At 41.8% G+C, this 27,986-nt stretch overlaps 2 protein-coding genes across 5 annotated transcripts; one reads left to right on the forward strand and one right to left on the reverse strand.

Moving 5' to 3' along the window:
* Nucleotides 1-609: 609 nt before the first annotated feature.
* ttyh1 (tweety family member 1) lies at nucleotides 610-21,904 on the forward strand. Of its 3 annotated transcripts, none has more exons than XM_022756501.1 (16): nucleotides 610-717; nucleotides 1,333-1,476; nucleotides 5,106-5,271; nucleotides 6,840-7,069; nucleotides 9,793-9,904; nucleotides 11,404-11,741; nucleotides 14,093-14,188; nucleotides 14,378-14,450; nucleotides 15,997-16,072; nucleotides 16,272-16,327; nucleotides 16,621-16,713; nucleotides 16,801-16,893; nucleotides 17,014-17,153; nucleotides 18,144-18,311; nucleotides 19,925-20,003; nucleotides 20,848-21,904. In XM_022756501.1, the coding sequence occupies exons 3-16, from the start codon at nucleotides 5,137-5,139 to the stop codon at nucleotides 20,929-20,931; spliced, it is 1,773 nt and encodes a 590-aa protein (XP_022612222.1). In that variant the 5' UTR covers nucleotides 610-717; nucleotides 1,333-1,476; nucleotides 5,106-5,136; the 3' UTR covers nucleotides 20,932-21,904. The 3 variants fall into 3 exon arrangements, with proteins under 3 accessions (XP_022612222.1, XP_022612223.1, XP_022612224.1); XM_022756502.1 differs by having other exon boundaries at nucleotides 1,345-1,476; XM_022756503.1 differs by lacking the exon at nucleotides 610-717 and having other exon boundaries at nucleotides 1,158-1,476; nucleotides 18,144-18,204; nucleotides 20,848-20,932.
* A 109-nt stretch (nucleotides 21,905-22,013) lies between these two features.
* Nucleotides 22,014-26,895, reverse strand: josd2 (Josephin domain containing 2). Of its 2 annotated transcripts, none has more exons than XM_022756533.1 (5): nucleotides 26,623-26,895; nucleotides 26,235-26,363; nucleotides 24,971-25,096; nucleotides 23,819-24,013; nucleotides 22,014-23,478 (listed from the first exon to the last, which is right to left on the reverse strand). In XM_022756533.1, the coding sequence occupies exons 2-5, from the start codon at nucleotides 26,354-26,356 to the stop codon at nucleotides 23,367-23,369; spliced, it is 555 nt and encodes a 184-aa protein (XP_022612254.1). In that variant the 5' UTR covers nucleotides 26,357-26,363; nucleotides 26,623-26,895; the 3' UTR covers nucleotides 22,014-23,366. The 2 variants fall into 2 exon arrangements, with proteins under 2 accessions (XP_022612254.1, XP_022612253.1); XM_022756532.1 differs by having other exon boundaries at nucleotides 26,235-26,367.
* Nucleotides 26,896-27,986: the final 1,091 nt, after the last annotated feature.

Here is a 27,986-nt window from a genome sequence, read left to right on the forward strand (position 1 = left end):
TCTGTCTTCTTTCCCCTCTTCCTCCCAGATACACACATACACTTTACATAGGCTACATGAGTCAGTGAGTATGCTCTCTGGCTCTCCACTGTTTGCTCCCTGGCTCGCATTATCTCCCTGCCTCCCTTCCCCCACTCCCTTTCAGTGACACAGAAAAACTAACGCCGCCCCCTCCCTCTTTGCTCGCTTGCTTCTGCCCCCCTTTCTCCAATGGCAGACAAACACCATACTCTTTTTACTCTTTATTGCTGTGTTTTACCAGTACATCTCCAATCTGCATTTCTCAGACAGACCACTCAGGTAGCAGCTCCATCAGTACGCTCTCTTCACTTGTGTCATGTTGTTGCATGTTCTCTGCCTCCTTGTCACTGAATCAGTGTTGATGCTGTTCTGCAGCCTCCACTGAAAACTGGTTTTGCCTACAAATCCATTGCATGCCGCTTTCCCCCTCTCTATTCATTGTTCACTCCATCTCTCGCCCTCCCTCCTCTTTTCTCTCAGCATCACTCTCTGGGAACCCACTTTTTTTCTTTTTTTTTGCCCTCTGTATTTCATGTTGCTTTTCCCTGCGTCTCCCCCTCCCCATATTCATCTGTGTGTGCTCCTTCGCCTCCCTTACTCTAAATTTATGTGCATCTCTACTTCAAATTAGCTCTCGACACATCACAGCCTGACAGTGCTGTCATAGGCAGGAGTTCACTACTTTGCATCCAACATGTGAGTGGATTTTTAAAAAAATCTCTTTTCACTATCATTTAGCGCCCACGGTTGGTGGGCAGTTCTGCCTTTTTACTGTTTCTCTCAGTAATCTGGTCAGGGTTCAGTCTGGTAGTCTGGACAGAGATTGGTCAGGTTGATGGGAGTGTGCATGGATGTTGGTGGGGGTCGGTGTTAGGAGTGTGCCTCTGGTATCTCGGTTTGAAGTGAGTGAGGGGTTAGACCCCGCTAATCCCTGTTAACAGATTAATTATCTTTGGGCAATATCGTGTTGCTGCTGTGTTGTGAAGTCGCTTGGGCGTTAAGATACGAAGGGCTACAATGCAACGATAAAGAGTCCCTTAGGGGTGTCTCCTCAATCTTAATCCCCCTCTCTCTCTCTCTCTCTCTCTCTCTCTCGCTCTCGCTCTCTCTCTCTCTTTCTCTCCCTCTCTCTTTCACTCACTCGCTCTCGCTGAGAGCTCCTCTCTCATCCATCAACCCAAGCACCTCTCCACTGGCACCAGACAACTATTCAATTATTGGCATTTTAATATTTTAATAATTGCAAGAATTATTGGCTTATTTTTTCCCCTTCTTTTTTTCATTTTGACATATTTTTGGCATGTCTCCAAGCCATTTTTTCAGGATGATGTTTTTTCAAGAGCATCAAGCGTTGATGGCTGGCAGTATACCTCTTTGAGTGGGTAAATATTTCACGGACACCGGCGAAGAGAAGAGACAGAAGGAGAGAGAAACCTCCCAACACAACTGACAGAGGTAAGAGACTGATCTCTGTCTTGTTGATTATGGCTCGGTTGTTGATGTGGTTTGCAAAGATTGATCATCAATTAAGTGAAATACAATACAACAGCCACAGTTTAGTGCTAATTGGAATGTGTTCTTATCTTTGCAGTGACTGATAATGTATGTTCATGAAACCTTACACCATAGTGCCAAACTGGATTCATTTTTTTATCTTTTCAGCTATCACACCTAATGGGTGAATTTTCTCCCATGAGCATTTTTAGAATAAGAAATTTGGCCGATAGATGATGCTGTAATGATTTGATTGCATCCACTCATTTTCCAACCAATTATGGTTTCATCTTGTCTCATATGTATATATGTATATTTTTTTTCAAAATGCTTTGGACCAAATGCTTTTCTCCCATATAGGATTTTCAGTTTGATCAGTAGTGTGGAAACATTTTTGTCAACATCAACTTGTCATGCTGCACTCCTGCACACATCAAAGCACTGATTTGCTCTGACTTACTGACTATGAGCTGCACTCACTTACCTTCGGTCAGCTGCACTCACTTGAAGCTTCATTGTTGGAACTGAACATTCATTCTGCAAATGAATGTGAACTGAAAATTGATTTTTTTTTTTTTTTTTTTTTTAATTGAGAATATTCTTCTTGTCCTGTGGCCTCAGCAGACAAAGGTAACTTGTAACCCTTCACAGAGATGTAAATGAATTTCTCCTGGCTGATGTAGTGTGTCCACGGCTGTAATGCTTTCTCATAAATTACAGTCATTAAGGTTGTTGTTAAGAGGCGGTTACATGACTACTCAGGCTGTAATGTGAATCATAACAGATTTTATGAGGGAAATTGGAAATGTGGATCATTTCAGCGCTAAAAGAACTCGATTATTTATATCTTCTGATTCAGAGAGTTGTGTTCTCATTAAAAAAGATGAAGGTGGAGATGATTTTCCTGTGCTAAAGATGATCCTAAATTCAGCTGACAGAGATGCTCCAGCCTCATTAGCTGCCTCACAAAATGGCCCTTTTCTTTACATTCAGACATCATGGAGTCTCATATCATGCAACTGATTTTCACTCTCGGTGTTGTCTGAGCTCTGTGTGGACAGAACACAACAGAATTATTCTCCTGCTTTGTTTTATCTTAAGCGCTCACGGTTGGGTGAGAGTCTGAGGTTTTTCTTCGCCATCTCGCTCCTTGACTCTCCTTTTTTTTTTTTTTTTCCTTTTCTCTCCACTGACTGAGCTCAAACTCACATTTATTTGCCTTCAGTTATGCAATGGTAACAGGCATGATAACAAGCTGGCAGGAGACATCACGTCAACTTGAGGCTTCCTATCTGTGACAACTGCTGAGTAACTGCTGCTCCAGGACTGTGAACCCCCCCATCACTTCCATCAGCACCTCATTAGGTTGCTTCAATAACTTTTTGGGTTGCAGCAGAATCCTACCTGAACTCTGAACTCATGACTGCCATAACTTTGCATTTCCTCAGCCACACATCTTGAATTAATTAATATTGTGCAAAAGATGATATCACAGTGAGACAGGTAACCTGCTGCCAGGCTGGTGATTCATATTTACTTACCTTTAATTGTTGATAATAGGTTTTATATGGTGGATTCTGATTGTGTCACCTCTTATTTGCCTCACAGTGAAAATCAATATTATTGGCCCACTTTATTGGTGATGGTAACCACAACTGGTAGTCTGACTGTCCTTTGTGGAATATTAGTTTTGTCTGTTATGCCTCTCAAAAAGCTTTTGCCCTCTCCAGAGTCTGATAAATGTATCTCATAGACCTGCCTCACAGTTCCTATAATACATCTAATCTAATAAAGTCACTCAAGAAGGAATGTGTAAAATATAACACCAGAGTACTGTACTCAGTCTGTTTACACTGCTGATGTGTGGTGGATAGATGTAGCTCTCGCAGTGTGTGAACCATTATGTTCAACACAGTTTTAATAAGGGAAATGGAGTGTTGGCAATGATTCGATTTGTGACAGTTGGGCTGCTGGAACCATTAAGGTGAACAGGCTTATTGTAATGGGCTTAGAGCAGCCCTGTCTGGCCTGTGGGCGAACTGTTAACTTGTTCTGGGCCATAACTGGCCCAGATCTGAATGGGGAAATTGTCTGGCGCTCAATTCGACATGTGGCTAAATCTAAACTTTTATCATGCACACTATTTAAAGCAATTATGTGCAGTGGATTGTAGGGTTGAATCAATGGGGATAGTAAAAAGCCTCACTGGTGTAGAATTCTGTGCTGAATGAAAGTTGTACTGAATAAATAACAGCTGCATTAAAAGATAACAAAATCCTGCACAGGCCTTTATGCAGAATGCAGAATTGTATCTGTCTGTAATATCTGCATTGAGCTGAGCTGTATAACCTTTTATATTTAAGCATCAGTGCTGTTGTTGTGAATGCTTCTCTCTGTGCTCTTGTGTCTTGAGCTGTCTTAAAACAGTCGTTTCTTTAACAGTAAAGCTCTGATGGTCTCTTAATCTGTGCAGCCAGTATCAGAAGCCTACCAGGCTGAGTCTCGCCCTCTGTCCCCCCTCTGTGCTGTCATTGTAATGAGGATTCCAGTGTGTGTTTTGGCTAACCGGATTTGCCCTTTGTATTTACCCTACTTTCTCCCCCTTGGCTGGCTTTAAGTAAGAGATGCTGAACATTAAATGGTGGTTGGTGAAGGAGTCAAATGCATCCCTTTCTACATCATGGTCCTCCTGTTACCTCATATATGCTGGGAGGACCTCTTCAAAGACCTCCTGTATAGCCCCTGTGTAATCCATGGTGCCCCTATAGCATATATCACAATTTTATACGGTTAAGAGAGAGGTCTGTGAATAACGGCCAAGTTTTGTCATGTGAAGTAATGTAATCTTCAAGGCAACGTACCTAACCATTATTTTTCATCAGCAATCAATTTGTTGATTATTTTTTGCATCCATCCTTTAATCGTTTGTGCTATAAAATGTCAAAACACGTGTCGCAAGGTTACATCTCCATATATTTTGTTTTGTTTGACCAACTGCCCGAAACCCACAGTTTAAAACTCAATTTAGGATGATATGAAACACAGAAAATGGCTAATTTTAACATTTGATGAGCTGCAACTAGCAGATTTTGATTTGATTAAATGACTTAAATGATTGATTAATGATTGACTGATCAAAATCACTGTCAATTTTCAACTACTTGATTAATTAACTAATTGGGTTTAAACACATCACATGTATGTGTATGCCCCCAAAAATATGAAAGTAAAGCTAATCCAGTCCGGCCATGTACTTTATGTTAACCTTTTTGTAAATGTTGCCGTGAGGAAGCCAAACTCTGTGAGTGAGGTGTGTACACTGATTTATACTCCTGACAGTTAGTCTCAAGTAACTGCAGCTTACATTTGACCTTTACTTTGCTCAGGTCATCACGGGTCATAAATTTGATCAGGATGGAGGAAGGCCACAGTGGCTGCAGAGCTTGCAGTGACCTCTCATCTCTCTCTCTCTCTCTCTCGACTTGGGCATGAGCTCAGGAAGATCTTCACCCCCTCCTTACCCTCTTTCCTCTCCTCTGGCCTTACTTCACATCCTGGTTGCTCTGACCCCTCTTTCCTTCCTCCCGCAGGAGGGGTGGAGTGGACCAGTGGCAGTAGAAAATGGCTGCCATGACAACGGTGCCCAGCTATACCCCTTCGCTGTGGGTGAGAGTGTGTCACGCCCTCCCTCGGCTGGACCTCACCATGCAGATGAGGGACAACATCTTTGTCCCTGACAGCTGGGAGTATCAGCAGGTAACGGACACCTGCCACGGCCGCTCATACCGCACTGTAACCACATGCTGTACTGTATCTGTCCAGTCTGAGGTGCCACGTTGCATAATGATGACACCCCTGTTGCTCCATTTGTAGTTAGAAATGTACTGGAATATTGTACTATAATTAAGTGAGTGGATGATGGGCAATTTGCTCCTCATCACTACATAGCTTGCCCTATAAATCCCTGAATTTAACAGCAATCTGCAGAGCTATGATGATGGCGTACAGCCTCCTATAAACCACTTCTTCATTTCAATGTCTTGACCTAATTATTGGCGGGAAGATGGCACTAGACCCTTCCAAGAACCCCTGAGCTAACATCTAATCTTGTTAATTTTTCTACTTTGCTTTAGACGATTTAATGCATCCCCTGCACCTCTGCTTCGGTGCATACAAATTTGAGATATTTTATGCAATTTGGATTCGGAGGAGCACACAAGATTCAACATGGTTGCTGTTGTCTGCATGGCTGTGAACTGTGCAGTTTCTGCAGCAAAATGCAAGGTTTCATCCCTCTCCTCCTGCAGGCTCTCATACAAGCGCTCCAGCTAGCCATGTCTCACTGTGCGTGTTTGTGACTTCTCTGCGGTACAAAGAGGGGGGGGACGCAAATTATCCTGCAGAATAGAAAGACAAAAGAGACTGAAAGTGCTCCGAGAGAGGGGATGAGAGAGGGAATGAGTAATGCGAGGAGGCTGCTGAACAGAAGACGGGCAGAGAGAAGTAGAGAGAGAGAGAGAGAGGGAGATGGAGAGAGAGATGGCAAAGCGAGTGTGAGTAGGAGTGAGAGAGAGAGTGGCAGTGAATGTATTTAAGTAGGTCACAGATTATTAATAGAGATTCAGTGGTGTGGATAGAAAGAAAGAGAGGGGAGAGTGGGGGAGAGAAAGAGAGTGGGAGCAAGCGAGAACGTGGGGAAAGAGGGATGGGTGGAGAGGAGCCACGGGGAGGGGCTTCAGCGAACAGGAGGTGAGATGGAGAGAAGGTGGAGGAATGGGGAGTGACAGACGGGCAGATGGGTGACGGATAATACTGTAGATATGTGTCGGAGTGAAATGCATTTCAGTAATGTTGACTTTATGACATGGAGCCTGATCAAAGGCAAAGTCTGGTATAGCTTAGTGACATTAATATTCACTATGGTGTACTGACAGATCAGAGGTCTGTAGGTTAAACCCTTTGATCCAAGTATAGATGGTCAAGAATCACCTCAAATTAATTGTGTTGAATTTGTCCCTTTTCCATCTTCGTTAGTGTGTATTTGCCTGTGGCATGTACATGCTGCGTGCATCGGAATCGTTGATTTTTTCCTGCTGCTTTGATGCGCACAATTTATATTCTCATACCTTTTTAATCACCATCTCCCGCTGCTAATGGGGGCGGAACAATATGACAAGCTATGGAATTTAACAGGATTAGTTGGTATTTCACCTTCTCAAATTGCTCTTCTTCACTTGTAAAAATGGAATTAAAGTGCCATTTTTCACATTCACTGACTCATCCGCTGACTGATTTTTTTGGTCTCCCCCTCTTCCCTTTTTCAGACTCTGCTGGTTCTGTCCAGTTTATCAGCCATCGCTCTTGTTATCTCCCTCTTGGTGGTTCTCTCCTTCCTCATACACTACTGCTGCTGCCACCGCGGCGACCGGAGCGAGGGATCAGATGAGGAGGAGGAGGATGAAGATGGCAGCACAGGTCACGGTTACAGTGGGAAGAAGGGGAGGGGCATCTGCTGTGTCACATGGGTGGCCGTGGCGGCTGTCACGCTGTGCTGGTGAGAAGGAGAATTCAGACTTCATTATCAACCCCACAGTTCTTGTATTTCACAACAACTACACAAGTCGCCTTTTAGCAGTGGTGGAGAAAGTATTCAGATCATTAACAACGTAAAAATATTCCAGGAGTCCTGCATTCAAAATTGTTCTTCAGTGGGAGTAACGAAGAAATATCATCAGCAAAACACAGAATATGAAAGATGAAAATGGCCCCTGTGACTGATATATTATGCAAAACATTATTAGTACACGAGTATACTTCTGAGGCACTTGTACTTTACTCAAGTATCTCCATTTTATGCCACATAATATTTCTACTCCACTACAATTCAGAGTGAAATATTGTACTTTCTACTCCACTGCATTTACTGTATTTGACAGCTATATTTACTTTTCAGATTTTGATTTTATATTAAAAAAAAGTACAACAACCAATGATCGCACAAATACAATGAATACAGTGTCAGTGTATTCAAAGTAGTTCCACCTCCACCAGCTACAACAGTACTACTTACACACTGATGCATCAGTATTAACAATCTCATGTCACATAATAATGTGTCAGCCACAGCGGTAGAGGGATAAATGTTCTGGGAAAGTTCTGCTGCACAAATATGAAGCCCATTTCTTTTTCTGTTTTTTTTTTTTTTTGACATTTTTGAGAAATATTGGATCATTTTACCTCTTTTAGCCTAAAGCAGTTATCTAAAAGAATAGTGTGACATTTTGGGAAATATTGTTATTAGCTGTCTTGCCAAGGGTTAGATGACAATGAATATGACATCATTTTGAGCTTTAGAGGAAGGAGACAGGCTAGCCGTTTCCCCCTGTTTCCAGTGTTTATGCTAAACTAATCTGCTGCTGGCTGAAACTTAGTATTTAGTGTACAGATGTGAGAGTGGTATTGATTTTCTCATCAAACTCAACATGAAACAAAATGAGCTAATTTCCCAAAATATATAAAAAAAAATGTGTCTCTTAAATGAAACCACCTGAGACATTTAGAGGGACAGTGCTCTTTGGTGGAGCCTCATACATAATCTGAAATGTGAGGCATCAAGAAGACGATGGGGAATCAACGGTTTAATCTTTGACAGTGAAATTATATTGTATCAGTTAAGTTTTGTAAGTAAAATCTTGAAATGGAAGGAAACTACAGCTGTTAGATAGTAATGTAGTAAAAAAAAGTACAATATTTCCCTCTGAATTCTACTGAAGCAGAAGCAGGACAGGACACAGATGTAACACAGAAATACTCAATTAAAGTACAAGTTCCTCAAAATGGCACTTAAGTACAGTAGGCTACTTGAGTAAATGTACTCAGTTACTGTCCACTACTGCCTTTTAGGTGCAGCAACAACAAGGCTGTGAATCATAAGCTGTCACCCTCTCCATCGTCATGTGCTTTTTAGTCACCGCTGTCATCGCAGAGGAAAGTGGGCCTGGATGACAGCTGATGGTCATGTTATGTTGCTGTTTACCAACCACAGGCCTATGACAGCAGAGTCTGTTTAGATTTCAGTGGTTCCCCTTCATTGTGTTTTTGTGTATTTTTGTGCGTGTGCATGTGAGGATGATTTCAACTCGCCCACCTACAGCACAGTACGGCAGTCATTTAGCCACCGGTGCTAACCCTCAGATCTGGTGACCATACAGTCATCAAGTCAGTGCATTGTCTCAGCTGTACATTACACAGAGATGCTGCTTGACATCTCTCCAACACACTCTTGTGTAGCGGAAGCATGAGTCACTGAGGAAAAGCTCAGCTGCCCTTCAGACCTTTTAAATCTAAAGCTACAGGCCCAGCTGTGTGCTGTAATAAAATTATAGCGCAATTTAATGCTTCAGCAGTGCTTGTTATTTTATTCCAGCACATCCCCTGTACATTTATATGCACTACTATATCTCAGTACATAATGTACTGGGGGTATGATTTCAGCTGTCAAAATGATGTCATCATATACAGACTGGAAGTTGCTGTGGCTCGTGTCTCCCCCTTATGGATCGTAATGTAATGTAATGCAATGTAGTCGTCTCCCTCTCTGATGCTCGATGTAAGAGCTCTCTGTGTGAGACAGGATGAAAAAATCATACTGCAGTTTTCCTCTTGAAAATATTTCATGTGACATGCTTTCCTCCAGATGGTGGCCTTTTGGTCACAAGTGCAAAAACAGCGTATGTCATTTTAAAATGCAGCTGCATTAGACAGCGTTCACATTTGTCAGCTTGAAATGCAAAGCACACACAGACGCAGACACACATTCCTCCTTTTCCCCCCTGCTTTCTAATCTGGGTCACATACTTTGTGGGAGATTGGGCCATACCATTCCTCTCGGGTTTGAGGGGATTTGATGAACATCTGGCCCGAGCCTTAATCTGAATATTTGAATAACAGAAAGATGTGTAAACATGTCGCGATGTTTAACATTTTGAATATTTTCCTTGCTGAAGCTTAACCGTTGAGCACTAAGAGTCAGCTTTTTTCCCATCATCTGTTTATTCCTTCCCCATGTGCTCCACTGATGGTATACTCATCCAGAGCACACATATCACATCCTCACCAGCTCTATCGCTTTGTGTCACATTCATTTAAAATGTACTTACACACTGAATTAAACATTACATTTATGCCTCTGCTATCTGTTCTTCTATCCCCCTCTCTCCCTCACATATACGCCCTCCCACAATGTTTTCATGTCTCTTTTTTTTTCTCCCTTTGCAGTGTTGCCATAGGCATCGGTTTCTATGGCAACAGCGAGGCTAATGATGGGATGTATCAGTTGACCTCGTCTCTTCTCACAGCCAATTATACGCTAGCTTCCATCGATCTGCTGGTGAGTGCTGCTCTCCGCAAGTGAAATGTCATGCAGAATATCTACACTGTTGGATGCTGTATGTGTGTGTGCATGCGAGTGTGTGTGTGTGTGTGTGTGTGTGTGTGTGTGTGTGTGTGTGTGTGTGTGTGTGTGTGTGTGTGTGTGTGAGCCAGAGACAGAGAGAGGATGTGTGTGGTCTGCAGAGAGAGAGAGGAAGAAAAATCAGAAACAAACTTTTGCTGTATTGATTTCCCACATGTGGTCAGACAGTGGTTGATGTGTCAGACTGCTAAATGTCCTCCTTACACTGTGCTTGGTGAAAGATGCAGGCAGGGAAAAACTATGCAGATGACAAATGAATACGTATGAGTGAGATGAAAAACAAAGAAACTAACATTCTTGAGCTGTTTTTTGTTTTTTTACCTAACTTCCGTTCAACAATAATCTGAAGAGGTAAATTAAGAGATAAAAAGTTCTTCTCTGAAAGTGAAGAATAAGACTTATTATCAAACGATTTACGCCCACTTACAGTGAATTGTACGATCAAATATGATCAAATGATTGATCACATGTATGCTCAGTGCAGGAATAATTAATCAATAGAAGGATTTACTATACATTTTACATTCAGTCATTTTTTTGAGTGATATTTGTAATATAAATGTATATACATAGATTAGAAGTTATACATGGATAGGGATGAAATAGTAGTAAATTTTCAAAAATGATAACAAAAAGAAAACCTAAGGGGATGAAGAAAAGAAATTCTGCAGCTGGTAGATCAGGTACAGCAGAAATCATATAAGAAGAAGAATATAGTTCAGCGATGACGACTGTAGACAATGAAGATGCAGGGTCTAAAACTATAAAAAAAGACCATGCCATACAATGATATTAATATATCAAGGTGTTTCATTTTAATTGCATAGATCTGCACTGGTAATAATTCTACAGTGAATATGCAAACACTTATGTACATTTATGTAAAATACAGGAATGTACATCCAAGTATCTGATATATATAATTATATGTACAGGTATATAATAAACAGATAAGATCCTGGATAGCTGTATTATATTACAAGCTGTAGCTGCTAAATATGACCCTGTTCTGAATTTGAGAAAACAAATGATTCATCATGACCAAAGACATTGTGTACAGTCAATCCAAATCATGTTTATGTTCACTTCAGTATCTTTACTGCAGCCATCTTTTCTCAAACAACTCAAGAGACCTCTGCAGCTCTCTGAAATGTTGTTATGTCAAGTCAAAAGAAATGTCATTAGTGGCTTTCAGTTTGTAAGGAGGAGTAAAACTTCACTTTTAAAAGTTTGATAAATACAGGACCTGAGTACTAACATGTGGTATAGATTATGAGGGATATGCATCAACAGACTGCTCAACATCTTCAGTGCTCTCAATAACATAACCGCTGGACACTGACCATGACTCAGATCAAGTTTGCGGTTCATGTTCCACTTAACTCCCCTCACATTCTTCCATTCTCCCTCATCAGATTTCAGACACAATTGCTGGGTTGCAGCTGTCCATCTCTGGCCCACTGACCACAATGGAGGAGCTCTTTACTGGCAGTAAACCCTTCCTGGTGTCCACGCGGAATTGCCGGAGGTTATCTGAGAACGTGATGAACCTCCTCTCCTCCATCTCCCTGGCTCGGTCCAGTATTGACGCAGGGCTGGGGAATGACAGCAGTATCAGCGGGGCGTCCATCATACCTCTAACCCCAGTACCGCCCTCTGTGGCTCCTACAGTGGTGCCTACCAGCAGCCTAATTCCCAGCCCCTTCTCACCTGGCTGGGCAGCCAACACGCTGATGGTCAATGAGGACTACAGGTGAGGCTGCAGTCCAGAGACATATAGATATACACATATGCAAGGGTTGTGTATCAGCTGTGTCGGACAATTCAATATGTATCTAGATACGTGGGCCACGATACGCTACACATAACTGTACATTACAATACGATTTGTTTCACCTACAATTAAGACGATAACACTTCATTTAATGCTCCAAATCTCAAAGTAGTTTCTTCTAAAGAAAGATGTTGTTTGATACTAATTAGAATAAAATAGACAATGTTTAATTTGTCAGGTGAACATGGAAAAATATCAAGCTTGTGTACAGGTGTGCACTGTAGTGAGTACTGGCAGTAGAGCCTTCTCCCTCTCTTCCTCGGTCGGGGGCTGTTTATGTTCATTTTCTGCTTCCAATTTGATGTTTATTAGTTTTGCTCATGAAACTGTGTCCTTCCTCTGGTTATTGTGCAAGACATAATTCCTTTCTAATTCCATTTCTTTAGCAATTTCTAAAAGATGGCGTGAGTTCATTTTTATCCTTTTTTTTCCTACTAAAACAATCTAGAGTTTACAAACTTTAGGTTGGATTGATTGCTCAAATTTCCAATCCAAGCATTGTGAGTATTGTTTTACTGCAGTGATAATATGAGGAGCATGAGGAGTTAAAATATCATCAATCCTTGAGTACATTTTTCACTCATGTGCACACAATTTGACAAATATCAACATGTACAAGCTGTTTATCAACACTGCCACACCCCTGCTCTTAGGAAAACTGTGCTTCCCAGCCTCTCGTAAATGTTGCATGTTTATTACGATGTGTCTGTTGAGGTAATGGACACATAATAGATTGATAGGATGCTTCTATGTTTCATATTCTTTATTGGTTAATAAAAGCCCACAAATATAATCTTAGTATTGATAAATAATGTCCAGTGAGTAATAACAATATAAATTTTCTGCTTCCCATAAACAACCCACACAGAGCAAACACAGCGTCATCCTAACCACGACTTCATACCAGAAAGTTTTGTGTCGCCTAATCAAGAAAACAACAATAAGATAAAAACAAAACTCTTAATCCAGCTGAGTACAGACTGGAATGTCTCATTTTTTTCTGTTTAATAGAAACATAAATAGATATCCCAGATCATCACTGGTATCAGAGTCCTAATAATCTTATTACACTTCTCACCAGTTTTAATTCAGGGGACAGTGGGGGAAAAAGAGAAGCAAGTTCTAATCCCAGATCAGGTGGAAAAATCTGTCTAATTCAGCAAAAGCTTGACAGTAGACATCTTATCCCTTCTCTGTCGTCAGTGCTCTCACCGACTGTTGTCAGGACTGATGAGCTGATTAACAACAGGTGACTCTCTCTCTCACAACAATGGGCCTTTTTCACTACAGATACACAGGTGGCACTGTTAACAATAACCATGGCTGAGTTCTATTCAAGTGTCCCAGTAAGACATGACAGTGTGACAGTGACTGCCACATGAGCAACAGCAGGACCCTGAAACTGAAGCAGCTAAACAGAATTCATCTTATTATTTACACCTGTGCTTTTTTTTTTATTAGCGTAACATGTCAGTGTTTTCTGTGCTAAGGGTCTGTTATGTATTTGGCCTCAGTTTAAGACTGTCGGCTACATTACATCCAGTTAGCTGCCAATTCATTTCAGACATCTCCAGAGACTTCATGTCTCCTGCTCCGGCAAAACAGAAACTGTAATTGTTAGTAATTAAACTAAATCCCTCCTTCACAAAATCAAAACAACAACCTACATTCGCAATTTTGCAAAAGCTGTGATCCACTAGTTAATACAGGTTTAGTCTGACAACCCTCATGGGAGCAGTCTGATCTCCTGACAACAGCTGTGGGAGGAATCACTGTTGGAAAACAGTTGCTTATGTTGTCGTGCTAAATGGAGCAGTTGAAGGGCTGAAGTTAAAAACATCAAAACTACAGTACTGCCATCCTGATTACCCAAACATAGGAAATGAATACCCATAAAATAAAACTATACATTAAAACTATGGACCATAAACTTTCCTGCCATTTATTCCACATGGGATATAATAGCATAACATATCTGTTGTATATGATAACAACATATAGTCCAAGGATTTGTTTTTGTGCCTGTGTGTAACCACAGTCGTAAAACACACAGTAATACAAATGTTGTAACCATGTTTAATAAAATAAAGAGATCTTAACTAAGATCAGTCAGATGTCATAAATGATAAAACTGTACAATACAGTGAACTTAAGTGGACCTTAAGTTAAGGCCAGACTGTTTCTAAGATCAAGTGTAACCTTACACTCTCAACATTTATAACTGTTTGTGATATAATGACATTTGCTGTATGTGTGTTTCTATATCATAGGTGGCTATCATACGTGTTGCTGCTGCTGCTTGACCTCATAGTGTGTCTGTTCATCCTGCTTGGACTGGCCAAGCAAGCCCGCTGGCTGCTCATCCTGTGAGTACACAGCCACACACACACACACACACACACACACACACACACACATATACACACACACACACACACACACAAACACAGACAAAAACAAGTGTGCACATGCACTCTTTGGACTCAAACCATACAACACTAGATTGATGGTCAGGGTGACCTCTTGGCTGAAGAGTTTGTGCCGTTCTCCCACAGGATGACCGTGCTGGCATGGCTGGCTCTGTTCCTAAGCTGGGGCTCCCTGGGCTTGGAGACGGCCACTGTAGTGGTGAGTAGACCCAGTGAAACTGGGACCAGGACTTGAGGGAGGGTGGAATAGGAAGCGAACGGGGCTGTCATGGGAGGGATTGGCCGGCTACAGCAGTGGGAAGAGAGCTTTGGGAGTCCGACCCCTGATGGCAGGCCAACGCGATGTGTATGCGTGTGTTTGTGTGTGATTTCTGTGCCCATTGTGCTAAACTGTGAAAAGACCTGCCTCCTAGGGAACACTGCAGTCGTGGCAGAAGACCAAAAAGGCAGGAAAATGGGGGCAGAGATTAAAGATTCAATGTGCGTGTGCACGAGCGCGTTTGTGAACAAAGTGTGTTTGTGCACTCGAGTGCGTGTTTTTCATGTAAGTGTGTTTGCAAGTGTGTGGGCGTTTGGCTTCAAGAAGTAAAGATAGAAGATGAAGAGAAGTGCTTTCAACAAGAGTGAGGAGGGGAGAGGAAGAGCTGGCGAGTGCATCTCGAGATCAGTTTGAGAGAGAGAGAGAGCTAAAGTGAGGGATGGAGAGAGAGAGTGGATAGACCATCAGCTTGCCATCAGCAGTGCCAGACTTGAAGCTGTGGCTGTTCCTGGGCCCCTTGGGGCTTTCTACGGAGCATGCACGGAGATGGAAGTGCGAGTGTAATCCTGTGAAAGTGAAATTCTCTAACATGCTGCTGGACCATGTTCAGCTGAAAGTCCAGCTGTGCTTTTAACGCCTAAACATGACAACACCGCCACTGTGCTGTGTCCTACAGGCAACAATCCAACCGCCTTTAGCACAGTGACATTTCTCATGAACAGAGAGCACAGAGAACATTTTATGTCCATTTTTGCTGTGAAGTCTGGTTGTACTCTCTGAAGTGGAGACTGTTTTGGTCTGGGGGTTGGGGGTTGTCTGAAGGGGGTAAATGGTGGCTGTTTTCCTGCACTGCTGTCTGAGTCTCAGTGTCATGTGGAGCTGGCGGGAGATGTCCCAAGGCCTGTGGGTCCACACAGAGCCGCTCTGTCCCTGGTCAGTGACAGGGAAACAATGGGCCAGCTGTGGGCCTGCCCACTTCATTCTGTCTCGGGGACGCTGCTCTTCCCGTCAGTTGTGGGGCTCTCTGTGTGGCTCTCACTCCCTCTTCTGGTGGGGCGATTTCAAGCTGAGTGTGTTTGTGGGTGTACTATTTCTGAACTAAATGGATCCTCTTCAAAAACAAGCTAGACACAACAGTGTATAGAGATGATTTGGAAAAAGAGGTTAATGGTGATATGGGAGGGAGGGTATGAGTGATGACCTAATGGAAAGACAGTTTGATGTCAGGGTGTAGCGCAGCTTTATCCAGGGCAGCAATGTGATGTTGGCAGATCGATATTTGCCACTACATTGTGAGCTGCTGTCAGATATCTGAGGAGGTAAATATGTCAGTCGGTCAGTGTGTCGACTAACTCTTCCCTTGTGATCATTTTCTCCCACCTTCCCTCTTTTGCCTCATCTGTCCCTCTCTCCCGCTGTTTTATTTTTTTTCTCTTTTCTCCTGTCATCCTTTCTCACGCTCCCTGTCACTCTTCTGCATTGCCAGGCTCTCAGTGACTTCTGCTCAGACCCAAACACATTTGTCCTCAACTCCACCAACTTCAACACTGGGACCAGCTCAGGTACAGAATTAACCTGCTTCTATCCAAGCAATACTTTCTGGAAGAGCTAGCTGTTTTCCATTTCTGTCATGCACACTATTTTCCCCTCCCCAACTGTGATTATGTCAGCAGAACTCAGTATAATGGCAGTCAAATGTTCCCACATCTTTGTCTATTGTGCACTGATCTGTTGTGCACTGGTGTTTTGTTGGCCATTCAGATGTGTTGGATTATTACCTGACCTGCAGCAGGCGCATGAACAGTCCGTTCCAGCAGGTAATGTGACCTCTGTCAGTCACATGTCTTATGTATATAACTTATTACATTGCAGGCATTTAGCTGACACTCTTACTGAGGGGTTTAAAGTAAGTGAGCAGGTTACATGTCAGCCTTGCTCAAGGGCGGTTAAGGACAAATCATTTGAGGACGGATGCACAGCTGTTGCTGTGTGTCCTCTCCTCAAATGATTTGCTCCCCAGATAAATAGCTACACCCTCAGCATATTAATGGTGTATTTGAGCAATAACGCAAAATAAAAGCTCTTAATTCTACTGACTTGTTGGCTTCAGCTGCTGACCCAGTCGCAGAGGGCTCTGTCAAACATTCACACACACCTCTCCAGTCTGGACAGAAACGCTCTCCCACAGTTCCCCAAAGCGGAGGTATGTTGTAATTCATACACAACACATGTCATTTCTGCTACACATGAACATGATTTTCTCACGTTCGGTGATTTTGTGCCATTGCAGAAATCACTCAGGGAGGTTCAACAGATACTCAACTCCACGGAGGGCAACTTCCATCAGTTGGTGGCACTACTGAACTGCCGGGGTCTGAATAAGGTAATGTGAGGCACTGGAGACAGGAAATAGGCCCTGTCCAAAGAGCAAAAACAACAAACTACCAAGCCACTGCTTCTTAATTAGCATTTCTTTCTTTGTTTTTCTGCCATTTTCTTTTAGGACTACATTGACTCACTGAAAGGCTTGTGCTATGACGGCATGGAGGGATTGCTCTACCTCTCCCTGTACTCTTTCCTCTCTGCGCTGGCATTCACTGCTATTCTCTGCTCTCTGCCCGGTGCTTGGAGGAGCTTCCCCAGGTGAGAGGACTGTGAATGTGCCTCTTTGTTTGTGCATAGGTATAAGTGCTGATATTTAACTGCAATATTTCTTTAAACCTTTGTCTTACTGAAATAAGGACAGGTGGGATATTGCAATTTTCATGCTCAGGCGCACTATGAATTGCCTATTATAAACATCGCCAAAAGTATTTAAGAGACCACACCAGACAACATTGTTCAAAAGCAATAAATCCATCATGTCCCACAGTGTTGGGAAGGATATACTGTTCTCTCCTCTGCTCCTCTGTTCATGAACAACAGTGTGCTGGTGATCCACCAGCAGATCATGATAACAAAATGTTGGAGTGTCTGCATGCCATACGATGCTGCTTGGCATACAATGCGGAAAGAATATTGGAATCTACTGCAAGGTGTCAGTTCAAATTTAGCCTTGAAAAATATCAAATGGAAATTGGCAGGAGGGATAGGTGTCTAAAACGGGATACAGTAAAAAATTACCAATAATGGCTGAAGGTTTGGTTCTTGTTAACCCATTATCAAATGCATTTTTCTTTTTGCAGACAGTTTAGTATTCAGTGGTTTGGTGTCAGTAGCACAGGTTTGTAGTATCTGCTGCGAGTGGATATGGAGCAGGTAGTTCCACATACGGAGCCCTCTTAGACTGTCATCAGCTGACAGGGAGAGTAAGTGTTTTGTAACTGGTGCTGCTGGCTGTTTGATGTTTTCTGTGTTCACCATTTGTGGAAAATACATCCTTCTTACCATTCACAGTTTGTATCCTACACCTTTTTTTTCTGGAAATGTTAGTGTCTAACTGATAATGATTAGTGGCCAAGAGAATAAATAGAGCTTGTCCTGTAAGATGTCTTTTGATTTTAAAAAAAATGATCCGTGTTTACTTAATATGTAACTATCATAATGAATGCTGCTCTGTATGAAGACACAGTGGTACTCATCATTGCTCTGCTCTCACACGTCCTTTTCTCTCTCTTTCATGGACAATGACAGTGAATCAGAGGAGTACGAAGACTCGGACAGCGAGAGTGAGGACCCCTTCACCTCCCATCAGGCACGTAGACAGACGGCCTCGGGGTCTCAGCGAGGGGCCATGGCCCCCTTCTATAATTACCCGGGGGCCGGGTGGACACCCCCCTTTTCTAGTGCGCCGCCCCTCCCGTGAGTAACACAGACACACAGACACACAGACAGACAGACAGACAGAATGTCCCAGATGTTGCAAGAGGAGGAGGAAGTTGCCCTAAGATACGGCTTTAGCATTAAACTGAAGTGTTTTTGTTTTTCTAATCTGTACCTCTGGGCAACTTTTGTACTGATGCCCCCCTAGATCAGGGATCGTAAACAGTCCAGAATGTAGCACAACAACACAGAGTACATGTAAACAACACTTAGAGACTGACTGAGGTCTGAGATTATTACGTGCAGACACATAGTCTTTCTGGTAAAGACATTCAGCTTGAAATTCTGTTTTCTCTCAAAACACACTTTTTTGTATTGATGACAGACATAACAGATGTTGGACATAATGCACACCTATCTTTACGAGAGAGTAGTGGCAGTGCAGTGTAGTCAGCTAGGTTAACACACTTTTGTCTATATAGGATATATATATATATATATATGTATAATCCATGTAGGATTAGTCCAAATCCACAGAGCTGTCAGGTTGAACACATGCATTGCAGACAGACACACAGACAGGTCAATATGGACTACAGTGTAGGCAGAGAAACAGACACAACTCCAGAGGTCTGTCTGTCTGTCTGTGTGTCTGTCTATTCGTCTGTCGAGTGTTTCAGGACAGACGATGTAGGCCGCTCGGTCATTTCACAGATCTTGTCTCAAATGGCGTCCTGTCTCCTAAACGGCAGTAGACTACTGCTGTGTTGGGGGGAGGGTGTCATTGACGAGGCCGCGCTCGTAAAAACTCCAGCGATGTGAGGCTCAGGTTGACTATAGGTAACCCCAACCCCCACCCAAGCCCCCCCATCCCCTCCTGCATCACTCTCATCTGTCTCCCCACTGTGGTGTCCAAATCTCTCAGATTATTTCTCTGCATCTGTCCTGCTGCTTTTCTCTTCATCACTCCTCCTGCTTCCTTTTTGGTTCTCCCTCTTTCTCTCTTTCGAGTTTTCTCATCTTATTATGTTTTATCCCTTTCTCCCTCACTGAAGTTTCCAAGCATAGTTGGTGCTACCTAATCGTGGACTATTTAACTTCCTAGTCTAATGCCAGCTGATCATCTTGACTCCCCCATATCCCAGTATTAACACACAAAGACAACGATACTGACGAAACTATCAAGGCTCAGAAACTCAGCTGAACAGTAACAATACAGTCCACTCCTCTTAAATGGAATCTGCTCAGGACTGCTTTAAAAGCTTTCTGGGGTTCATCATGCAGATAAACAGATTCATTAGGAAAACAACATTATAGCTGAGATGGACTGGTGGGTCACACCCAGCTCTAAATGCATGTAATTGCAGATTATTGTATAAATCCTGCAGTGCATCAACAGACAGGAGTGGACTGTACGCCTGCTGCTGGTGCTTGAGCAACAGTGGTACTAATACCTACTAGTTATACTGAGTGCTGTGTTTTTACGCACTATATCTCTAACCACTTTCTCCTTCTTTCCTGTTACCTGTCCTTGGCTCCCGTCACCCCGCGGCCCCCGTCCCCTCTGTCTTTCTCAATGTGTCTCACCCCGGTTTCCCTCTCTTCTTCATCCTCCATTCCTCCTCTCCTTGTCTCTTTCTATCTCTATACAGGACTCCAAACGTTTCCTCCAATGGCAACCCTGGCTATGAGAGCCTACCCCTGACTGACAGGCAGTCCCCACCCCCCTCTGTGAGTTCCTCTGTACTTGTGACACCATTGCAATCTGTGCCATTTTGTCATTGCTCTTAGTGCACACGCTCGCTTCAATAATGTGTAGCAAACGGACTAACGTGGTGGCGAGGCTTCAACCTCGCAGGACCCTGTGGGCTGGCCTTTTTTTCATTTTTGTTACAGTGCTTCAAATTGTGCGTATTTACATGTTTTCCCTGTTACCAATGAACTTTATAAGAGAGCTCATCCTGTTTTATCATCACTATCTGGTCACAGTGACCAAAACTGTTTCAGTTGAAGTTCATTTTCGACCTTTTAAAAAACTAAAAGAAAACTGAAAAAGAAAAAGAAATCTTATCTCAAGGTCCCCTTACTATCTTTTCTCAGTTGCATCTCATGGTCTTCCACAGTAGATGGAGTCTGGAGTTACGAACTCTCCCCCCTATTATGACGACAAGTTACCACGTGAGCTAACTTTCAGTCTTGTGACTTTGCTATATCACAACTGAGCCAACTCCATTCGCTGAGGAAGACCATGAGATGTAGCTTAACGCCCAGGAAAAAAGTTTGTAAGTGGACCTTGACTGTAATCGGTTACTTTTGAGGAAGGAATGAAAGTGAACACTAATATGAAGTAAAGGCCACTTAAAATTAAGTACCTTTACTTATCCTTCTCCTATTTGAAAACTTGAAAAATCTCCATATTTATATTAATGCTTGTTGGTCACATAGTGAAAAAAAACATGTCTTGATGAGTTGATGTTTATAACATGCGTTAATAACATATAATCTTCTCTTCTTTCTTGTAATTTGTCTCAATACACCTTTGGACCATCTCCCATCACGTTTTCTGGACGTACAGTACTCTCCCAGCATGCTGACTGGTTACGGGGGAAGTCAATCACACCCCAACCCTGCCCATTCGAGGAACCTGTATTCACGTTGATTTTTTTTTTTTGTTAGGAAATGTATAGAAAAAAAAATGTTTAGTTTTCATATGAATGGACACTTTACTGAAATGAAAAAGAAACTAATCTAAATAAAATGAATGCTAGGTGTGAATTCAAAGTGCGTAACGTCAGTACCACTGAATATTATTATTATTATTGTGAAAAGCACTTAAAAGAAACAGTCTAAACGGACTGTTGATATAACCGACAGTGATAATGCTGGTAGGGATGGTTGTGCAAAGCTACGAACCAAGTCCACTTGGTCTAAATTCTTTCCCCTTGTCTGTCTGAACTCTGTGTAAACTGTGAACAGTGGTGAGGCAAGTCAGAATGGTATTGACGTTACTACGTTGTAGTTTTATATTCTTAAATGTATCAGTACCACCAATTTATTTTCAAGTTTTTATATAAATATTGTTGTAGAAAAGCACTGGCACGTAGCAACAAGACACATTTTTTTCTGTGAATGGTTATGCAGTTCCCTCACATGGTCTAATTTTTTTTATTACTTTTTATAGGTGGCAATTCTGTATTTTCCTTGTATTACCTTATGGTATTCTGTATATCTCACTGTCTATAATATCTGAATAATCAAGAACCTTTGCTCTTAAAAAAAAAAATATTTGAGGGCTACCAAGACCCTGATTGAACTGAGAACTACAACTGCCACTCATGTCTAGAGAGTGGAGAACTACAAATCCCGTGCAATGACAGCAGGTACATAGCAATATGAATCTTGCTACTGGTGCTGCAGTAGCCCTACCGTAACTAGCAATAATAACTATGTATAGCATTGGGTTTCTGAGATCTCTCCAAGATGTTTTGTGTATATATGGTATGGTATGTTGGAGATTTCATTGAATCCCCCTTCCTTTCCAACTGACCTTGTTAACCCTTGAATTGAGTTTGTATGGTTATCAATGCTCCTTTTGAATGGCATCCTTTTACACTCAAGAGTCTAATATAAATAAAAATAACTTCAATTACCCGACACTGGTCTTCATCATGTCTACAAGAAACACACACAGCATGCGTTACAATAGATACTTAAAACAAAAGATCAAAGTTTAATATAAATAAGATTCAATATTACGAGCCTCTGAGCTTAGGTTTATGTGTGAGTTAGTCACTAGTGTGTACTGGAGACAGTGCTCCCGTTCTTTTGGATATGCATAGATCAATAGGAGAGACAGAATACAAACATTACGGTTACATACAGTCACAGAACCAGTGTTTTTGCATGTTTAACTCAGTTACAACTAATCAAGAATAGTGTTCTTTACATTCCTGCTGTTTCCTTTTAGATTTAAAATAGTAATCCTACTTACATCCATGCTCGTCCCTGGCTTTCATTCAGTACAAAGCTGTGTTAATATCAACCTGAAGACACCTGAAACCTGGTTGCTATAGGTCATGTCTACTTTTATTTTTGTCAAAGCTTGCTTCATTACTGTGTGGATTCAACGGTGTTATCACATTACAATAACATAACTTGGACAAAAATAAAGAGGCAAGATGTTCGTTGTACCTGTCTCAACCATGTTTCAAATCTCTGCAAACAGGTTTTTTTAACACTGAAGTTAAATGAAAGGAAAACAAAGGCTGCCTGGAGGATCAGAAAAACATATACCAAGATCTAAGGAACTGCATCATGTTATGAACAATGGAAGGTGATTTGAAGTAAACTGATGAAAACATGCAAATACACAGGTATTGTCCTTCAGTGCCTCGCCAGGTGATTCCTTCACATCACATGTTCCTGTATGAACACACACAGAGACAAACAGTGCTAACAAATCTAACTCTGTAGTGCATAGAAAGTTTACAACAAAGGTCGAGGGAAGAGATGGTGCACTCAGGTGCTGATAAATTTGGACTTAACCATCTTGTACATACAGTATATACTGATATAATTTTGCCAACTGGATCATTAAAATCAAGTGATATCCTACATGGCAAATTCAAACCAATGATTTTTCTCATTTTTAGTAATCAGTAAGTAGTCCAGTTATCATTACTGCAGGTGGTTTTTCATGCAATTTGCAATTTTTCTACCACAAAAGTAAAATTTCAGTCATATGTCTCAAGTATCATCAAACTAGCCCACAAACTTGTAACATTGTTAGTTTTGATGCACCTTCTCAAACAAACGTACCAAGAGCAGGACAATGCAAATACACAGTTCCTATCAGAGCAATTGCTTTTACAGTTTTTACAATCAAAACAGTTCTTTATTTTGGGAGTAAACATCCATCTCTGCTTCTCTTTGGATCTTCCTCTGTGTGTTTGTTTGTAGATATTAAATGTATTTTAGTGCATTCCCTGAAGAGGTTTTTGTAATGAGGTGTTTGTTTTAAAAAAAACGTCTGTCATTTTCCCAGAGGAGGTTTTTTTCATGCTAAAATATAAAGGTATGTCCTGTCCCAAGGCATCACTTTTTGGGGTTGTCAGAGTTCAGCCATGAACCGTCCTCCTCCACCTCCCGCCGGACAACCAAGAGCATCTCTGCCACATCCTGAGAAAGCTGTTCGCTGAGAAATGAGCTGAAAGTGAAACAAAGATGACAGAAGAGAAAAGGTTAAAAGAACATGGACACAGACATGGGGAAGATTACTTGAGCACAGCAACGTAACACAAACAAACAGTGAGGTAAGCCTCATGTGACCACTCATATGGGATGACTCACTCACTGAGACAGAGTTCAAGCGGCACACAAAGGCCAAGTTTTCGCAAGCGCGCGTGCACACATGCACGCACGCACGCACCCACACACGCACGCACGCACGCACGCACGCACGCACACACACACACACACACACACACGCACGCACAGCTTACAGAGAAGCCTATAAACATTTTCAAGATGTAAATGCACATTCTTACCGTAGCTCTGCTTCTCCGCCAATACAGACGGGACTCTTCAGTTTGGAGTCGAGGTTGTAGTACTGTCCATTAACTTGCCGAACTGCGAGCCAGTGCCGCCGTCGTAGTGGGAGGGAAACGATCCCAAGCGATACTCGTGATGGGACATTAAGAATAAAGCCGTGGACCTTTGACATGCAAAGACTCTGTACCGTCCTGTATTAGAAAAAAACAAACAGAAAAAACAACAGTGAAAGAGTGGTAAACAAAGTTTCCATTTTGAGATATTTTTTGTTATCCAGCTATTATGTCAGTGCATTCTAGCAGATATTTAATGATGAGCTGTTGCAATAGATTCTTAAGATAAACCACTGGTTCACAGAGATCATTCAGTGTGGGTAAAAAGTGAGAGTCACACCTCATATCTACAATGCAATATGCCGTGGGGTTGGACTGCATGATGGTCTGGTATTATGGTCTACTAATTGTGCAGAAATGGGAATCTCTGCATCCGTCTGTGAGTCTAAAAACATGCCTTTATTCTTTGATTAAGATGGCCTGGCACAAAGAGCAAGTTACACATTTCAAATTTGTAAATACAGATGAGCACTGGCGGGTGACCAAGAAGATAATCACATGCACTCAAGCAAACATAAATACTCATACACTGAAACTGCAGCGGGACTAATTAGACTGTGGCAGAGGACGTCAGTTGAGTAGGTGGTCCTTCAATGTGGCCCTGGACACATTTGCGTTCAAATTGCTAAAAGAATGTGGACACATGTGGCCCAGACCACCTCCGAATGTGGTCTGAGTGATCAGATCTCAAATGCGTCTTGGATGCATTCACAGAGCTGTCCACTTGTGATCACCAGAGACGGATGTTAATACAAGGTCTGAACAGGGCCATTGTCTGGCTTGCAAATTAGTGTGATAAGGGCCTCTTGAGCTGTTGGGGTCAGTGCCTTGTTGTCAATTGAGTAACAGTACGTATCTATTAAAGGGCTCATTAAATGACGTTGGAATTTTTAAAATAGAAATTCGGTGTGAACCTGTCCAACCCCAGAGCTTTTCAAGTCATGAGTGTTCTGAGCTCCCATGTTAGTGCAGTAAGGCTTAAAGTTGCTGAAAAGAAAAAACTCTAATTGCACAGGCTCAGTGTGTCTCACTCACCTGCGTTTATCCCACCACACTGCAGCCAGTTCCCTGCTCTGTAGTGCAGCCATGATGACGTTGACGTCATAGTTTCCCGTGCCTAACACTGACCGATGAGGGTTCACCACACACTGTGGAGCCAGCCTACAAAGAGGAAGCAACAGACCAATACAGCGTTTTAAAGGGAAAACCCAACTCGTATTTGGTACAGCTCAGTTTTAAGTTAGGCCATTTGTGGGAAGGACTCCTCTTTCCATCACTTCAGAATCAAGAATACTGAAGTTAATTCTCCTCTCTCCTCTGTAAGATTATTCCTCCATAATCTGGGCTGTTCACTATCCATTGTCATTTTAATTGGATGTGGCTTCATTTTTTCAAAACCACCCTTCATTGAAATAAAACTTGTTTATAACAACTTGAACAAAGTTTCTCTGAGTCACACGGTTTCCCACAGGGAATTTTTCAGGTCATGAGCTACCCAGATCATGACTCATCTCGTCAACTAGTTAATTCATTTAGTAAATGACCTCTTAAACAATAGCAACACTAAATACAATGGTTTTTGCTGTGTGAAATCTTAACTTTTACCCTAAAGGTTACATTACATTTCATATATATTTGAAATTTTTTCCATCTGTTATCAAGCGCTGGGTTGCATGTTTAAATGTATTTTTGTGAACCCACAGATGTATAGTCTACCTTGAATGATAAAATGCAGAAAGTAGACATCAGTGGGATCACAAAAAGTAAGAGAAGATTAGGTTTTGTTAAGGAACACTATATAACCAAATTATTATAATATATTTTTTAATTAAAGAATTTTATTTGGAACACTGTCACACACAACAAGGGTGACATGTCAACTACAATGAAGCATCTATTTTATTATTCTTTTTAAGTTCGTGACACTTAGCCTGCACTCATTGATTTGAATGGGGTGGACAAAATAATGAAAACCTGTCAACATAATGCCATACAATTCATCAGAACCACAAGTTGCAACCTCCAAATGATCAAACAGTGAATCAACACCTCTTTCACACAGAATCAACAAAAACTGAACATAAAATGTGTGCGTGTGCATGTGCGCGTGTGTGTGTCTATGAGTGAGTGGGGGGAAGGGGGGCAGGTTTCTAAGCAACGCCACTGTTGCATCCTAATTCCATACGATTCCTGCTTTGAAAGTAATTGTTTGATGATGCAAATCAGCTGCATGTGTTTCCTCCTCTGTTTGTAGCCAAGTGAGCACGTACACCGACACATCATCCAGACGTTACCCTACCGTTTGCAGATGTCATCGGCTGTCTCCTTGGTGAACACCCGCTCCTGGAGCACGTTGTTGAGTGCATGAATGGCGCACAGCTCCAGTCGTTGCTTCTCATGAAAAACTTCTCCTTCGCTCATGCTAATGCTTGCTTACCGCACACAAACACACAGAAAGGAGTAACGTTAACGGAGTAAACACGTTACAGCTAGTTAGCTAACGGGGCAACCACGCAGCACAGTTCACTGCCCACTCAAGCTAACAGTAACTTAAAATATGTTAGCAACTTCTTACGTTAAATTAGGCTAAAAAGTGACAGCCTGCTGATTATACTCTGAATTTGGTTGTTGACCGTTTGAAAAAAGTGACAATTATTAATTGACAACAGCTAAATGAAGCTACTGACCTGCTGATAAAGCGGTTCCTCGTTAAAAAGATGCTGGAGTCTGACAGCTACATCCAGAAACCGGAAGCAGAGCCGTTGTTTTTGTTGTGTTGTTGTTGTTGTTGTGCAGCTGTCACGCCCATTTACGATATAAGCACAGGAACACTAGAAACTCCGTCACTTTAACCGTGACTCCGCTGAACTCGTTCAAATAATAACAAACGTTACAGGCAGCCTGTTTCCTTTGTTTAGGGACACCGAGCAAAAGCGTTCTGTTCACAACCCACCAGGCTCTGTCCCTGCTAACAACTGTGGATGTTATGTTTAAGCGCCCTCTAGTGCTCAGCCTGGTTATTGTTGATCATGTTGACCCAGGGGTGGACAAGAGCGTCCCGTGGGCTAAACCTGGCCCTTCAGCAAAACTGTTTCTTCTCTTCTTCCCTTTAGTTTACACCAAATATGGATAATAATACAAATACAAGTGTCATGCAGGATTGGATGACCAACTGGGCACAGTGGGTAACTGCCCAGGGGAGACCAAAATATGAGTGTACAGTACAGACACAGTACTTGACTAATTATACTCAGTTACCTTCCATCACTGGGTATGATATGCAAAAGGGTTACCAAGCCAGGAATCAAACCATGGATGTTGTGGTTATGTGGTATGCACCTTAACCAGTAGGCCACCACATGCACCTAAAATATGAATTCCATAATCATCTTATTGAAAATTGGCCTCCACGCATGAGATGTTTATGAGGAAGAAGATAACAGCCTTCATATAACCCACTATACCATATGTATGTATATGCATCAAGCGTGTATCACAATGCAATGAATGCACTTATCCTGATCAATGATCTTGAAGGTACAGATTCTATGTTTTTTTGTATTTTCCTTAGTCAGACAGTGACAGTATAAGAGACAAGCAGAAGGATCAACATAGGTCCCCAGCTGGAATCAAGCCAGGGATCTGTACAAGTACTCTTCAGAACGGGTACTTTTAGCTAACTCTGGCTGTTAAGTATTTTGTTTGTGCTTTATATAAGTTATTGTCTTGAATCATGACAAAGGCAGTTATCTATAGGGGTAGCTAAAACTCATACATCTAGATAACCTAAATGTAATTAATTTCACTGTCTTTTCTGGATGTTTGTCCTGTGTCTCCTGTTTTTATTGTTTGTGATATACTGTAGATATCAGTTGTGTTAGTTTTGTTGTCACCTGAACTCACATCCACAACCACTGTGGAAATAAGTCTTGGATATCCTTGACCTTTTTTGTAGTTGTTTGTGATTTGATTTATTCCTTTTGTGATGTCAATTAAAATAAACTAAATTAAACTAAACTAAAAAATAATAGTTGTGTTTAAGTTGTGAACA

Source organism: Seriola dumerili, unplaced genomic scaffold, assembly GCF_002260705.1.
Source record: "Seriola dumerili isolate Sdu_G_001 unplaced genomic scaffold, Sdu_1.0 BDQW01000258.1, whole genome shotgun sequence".
NCBI lineage: Eukaryota > Metazoa > Chordata > Actinopteri > Carangiformes > Carangidae > Seriola > Seriola dumerili.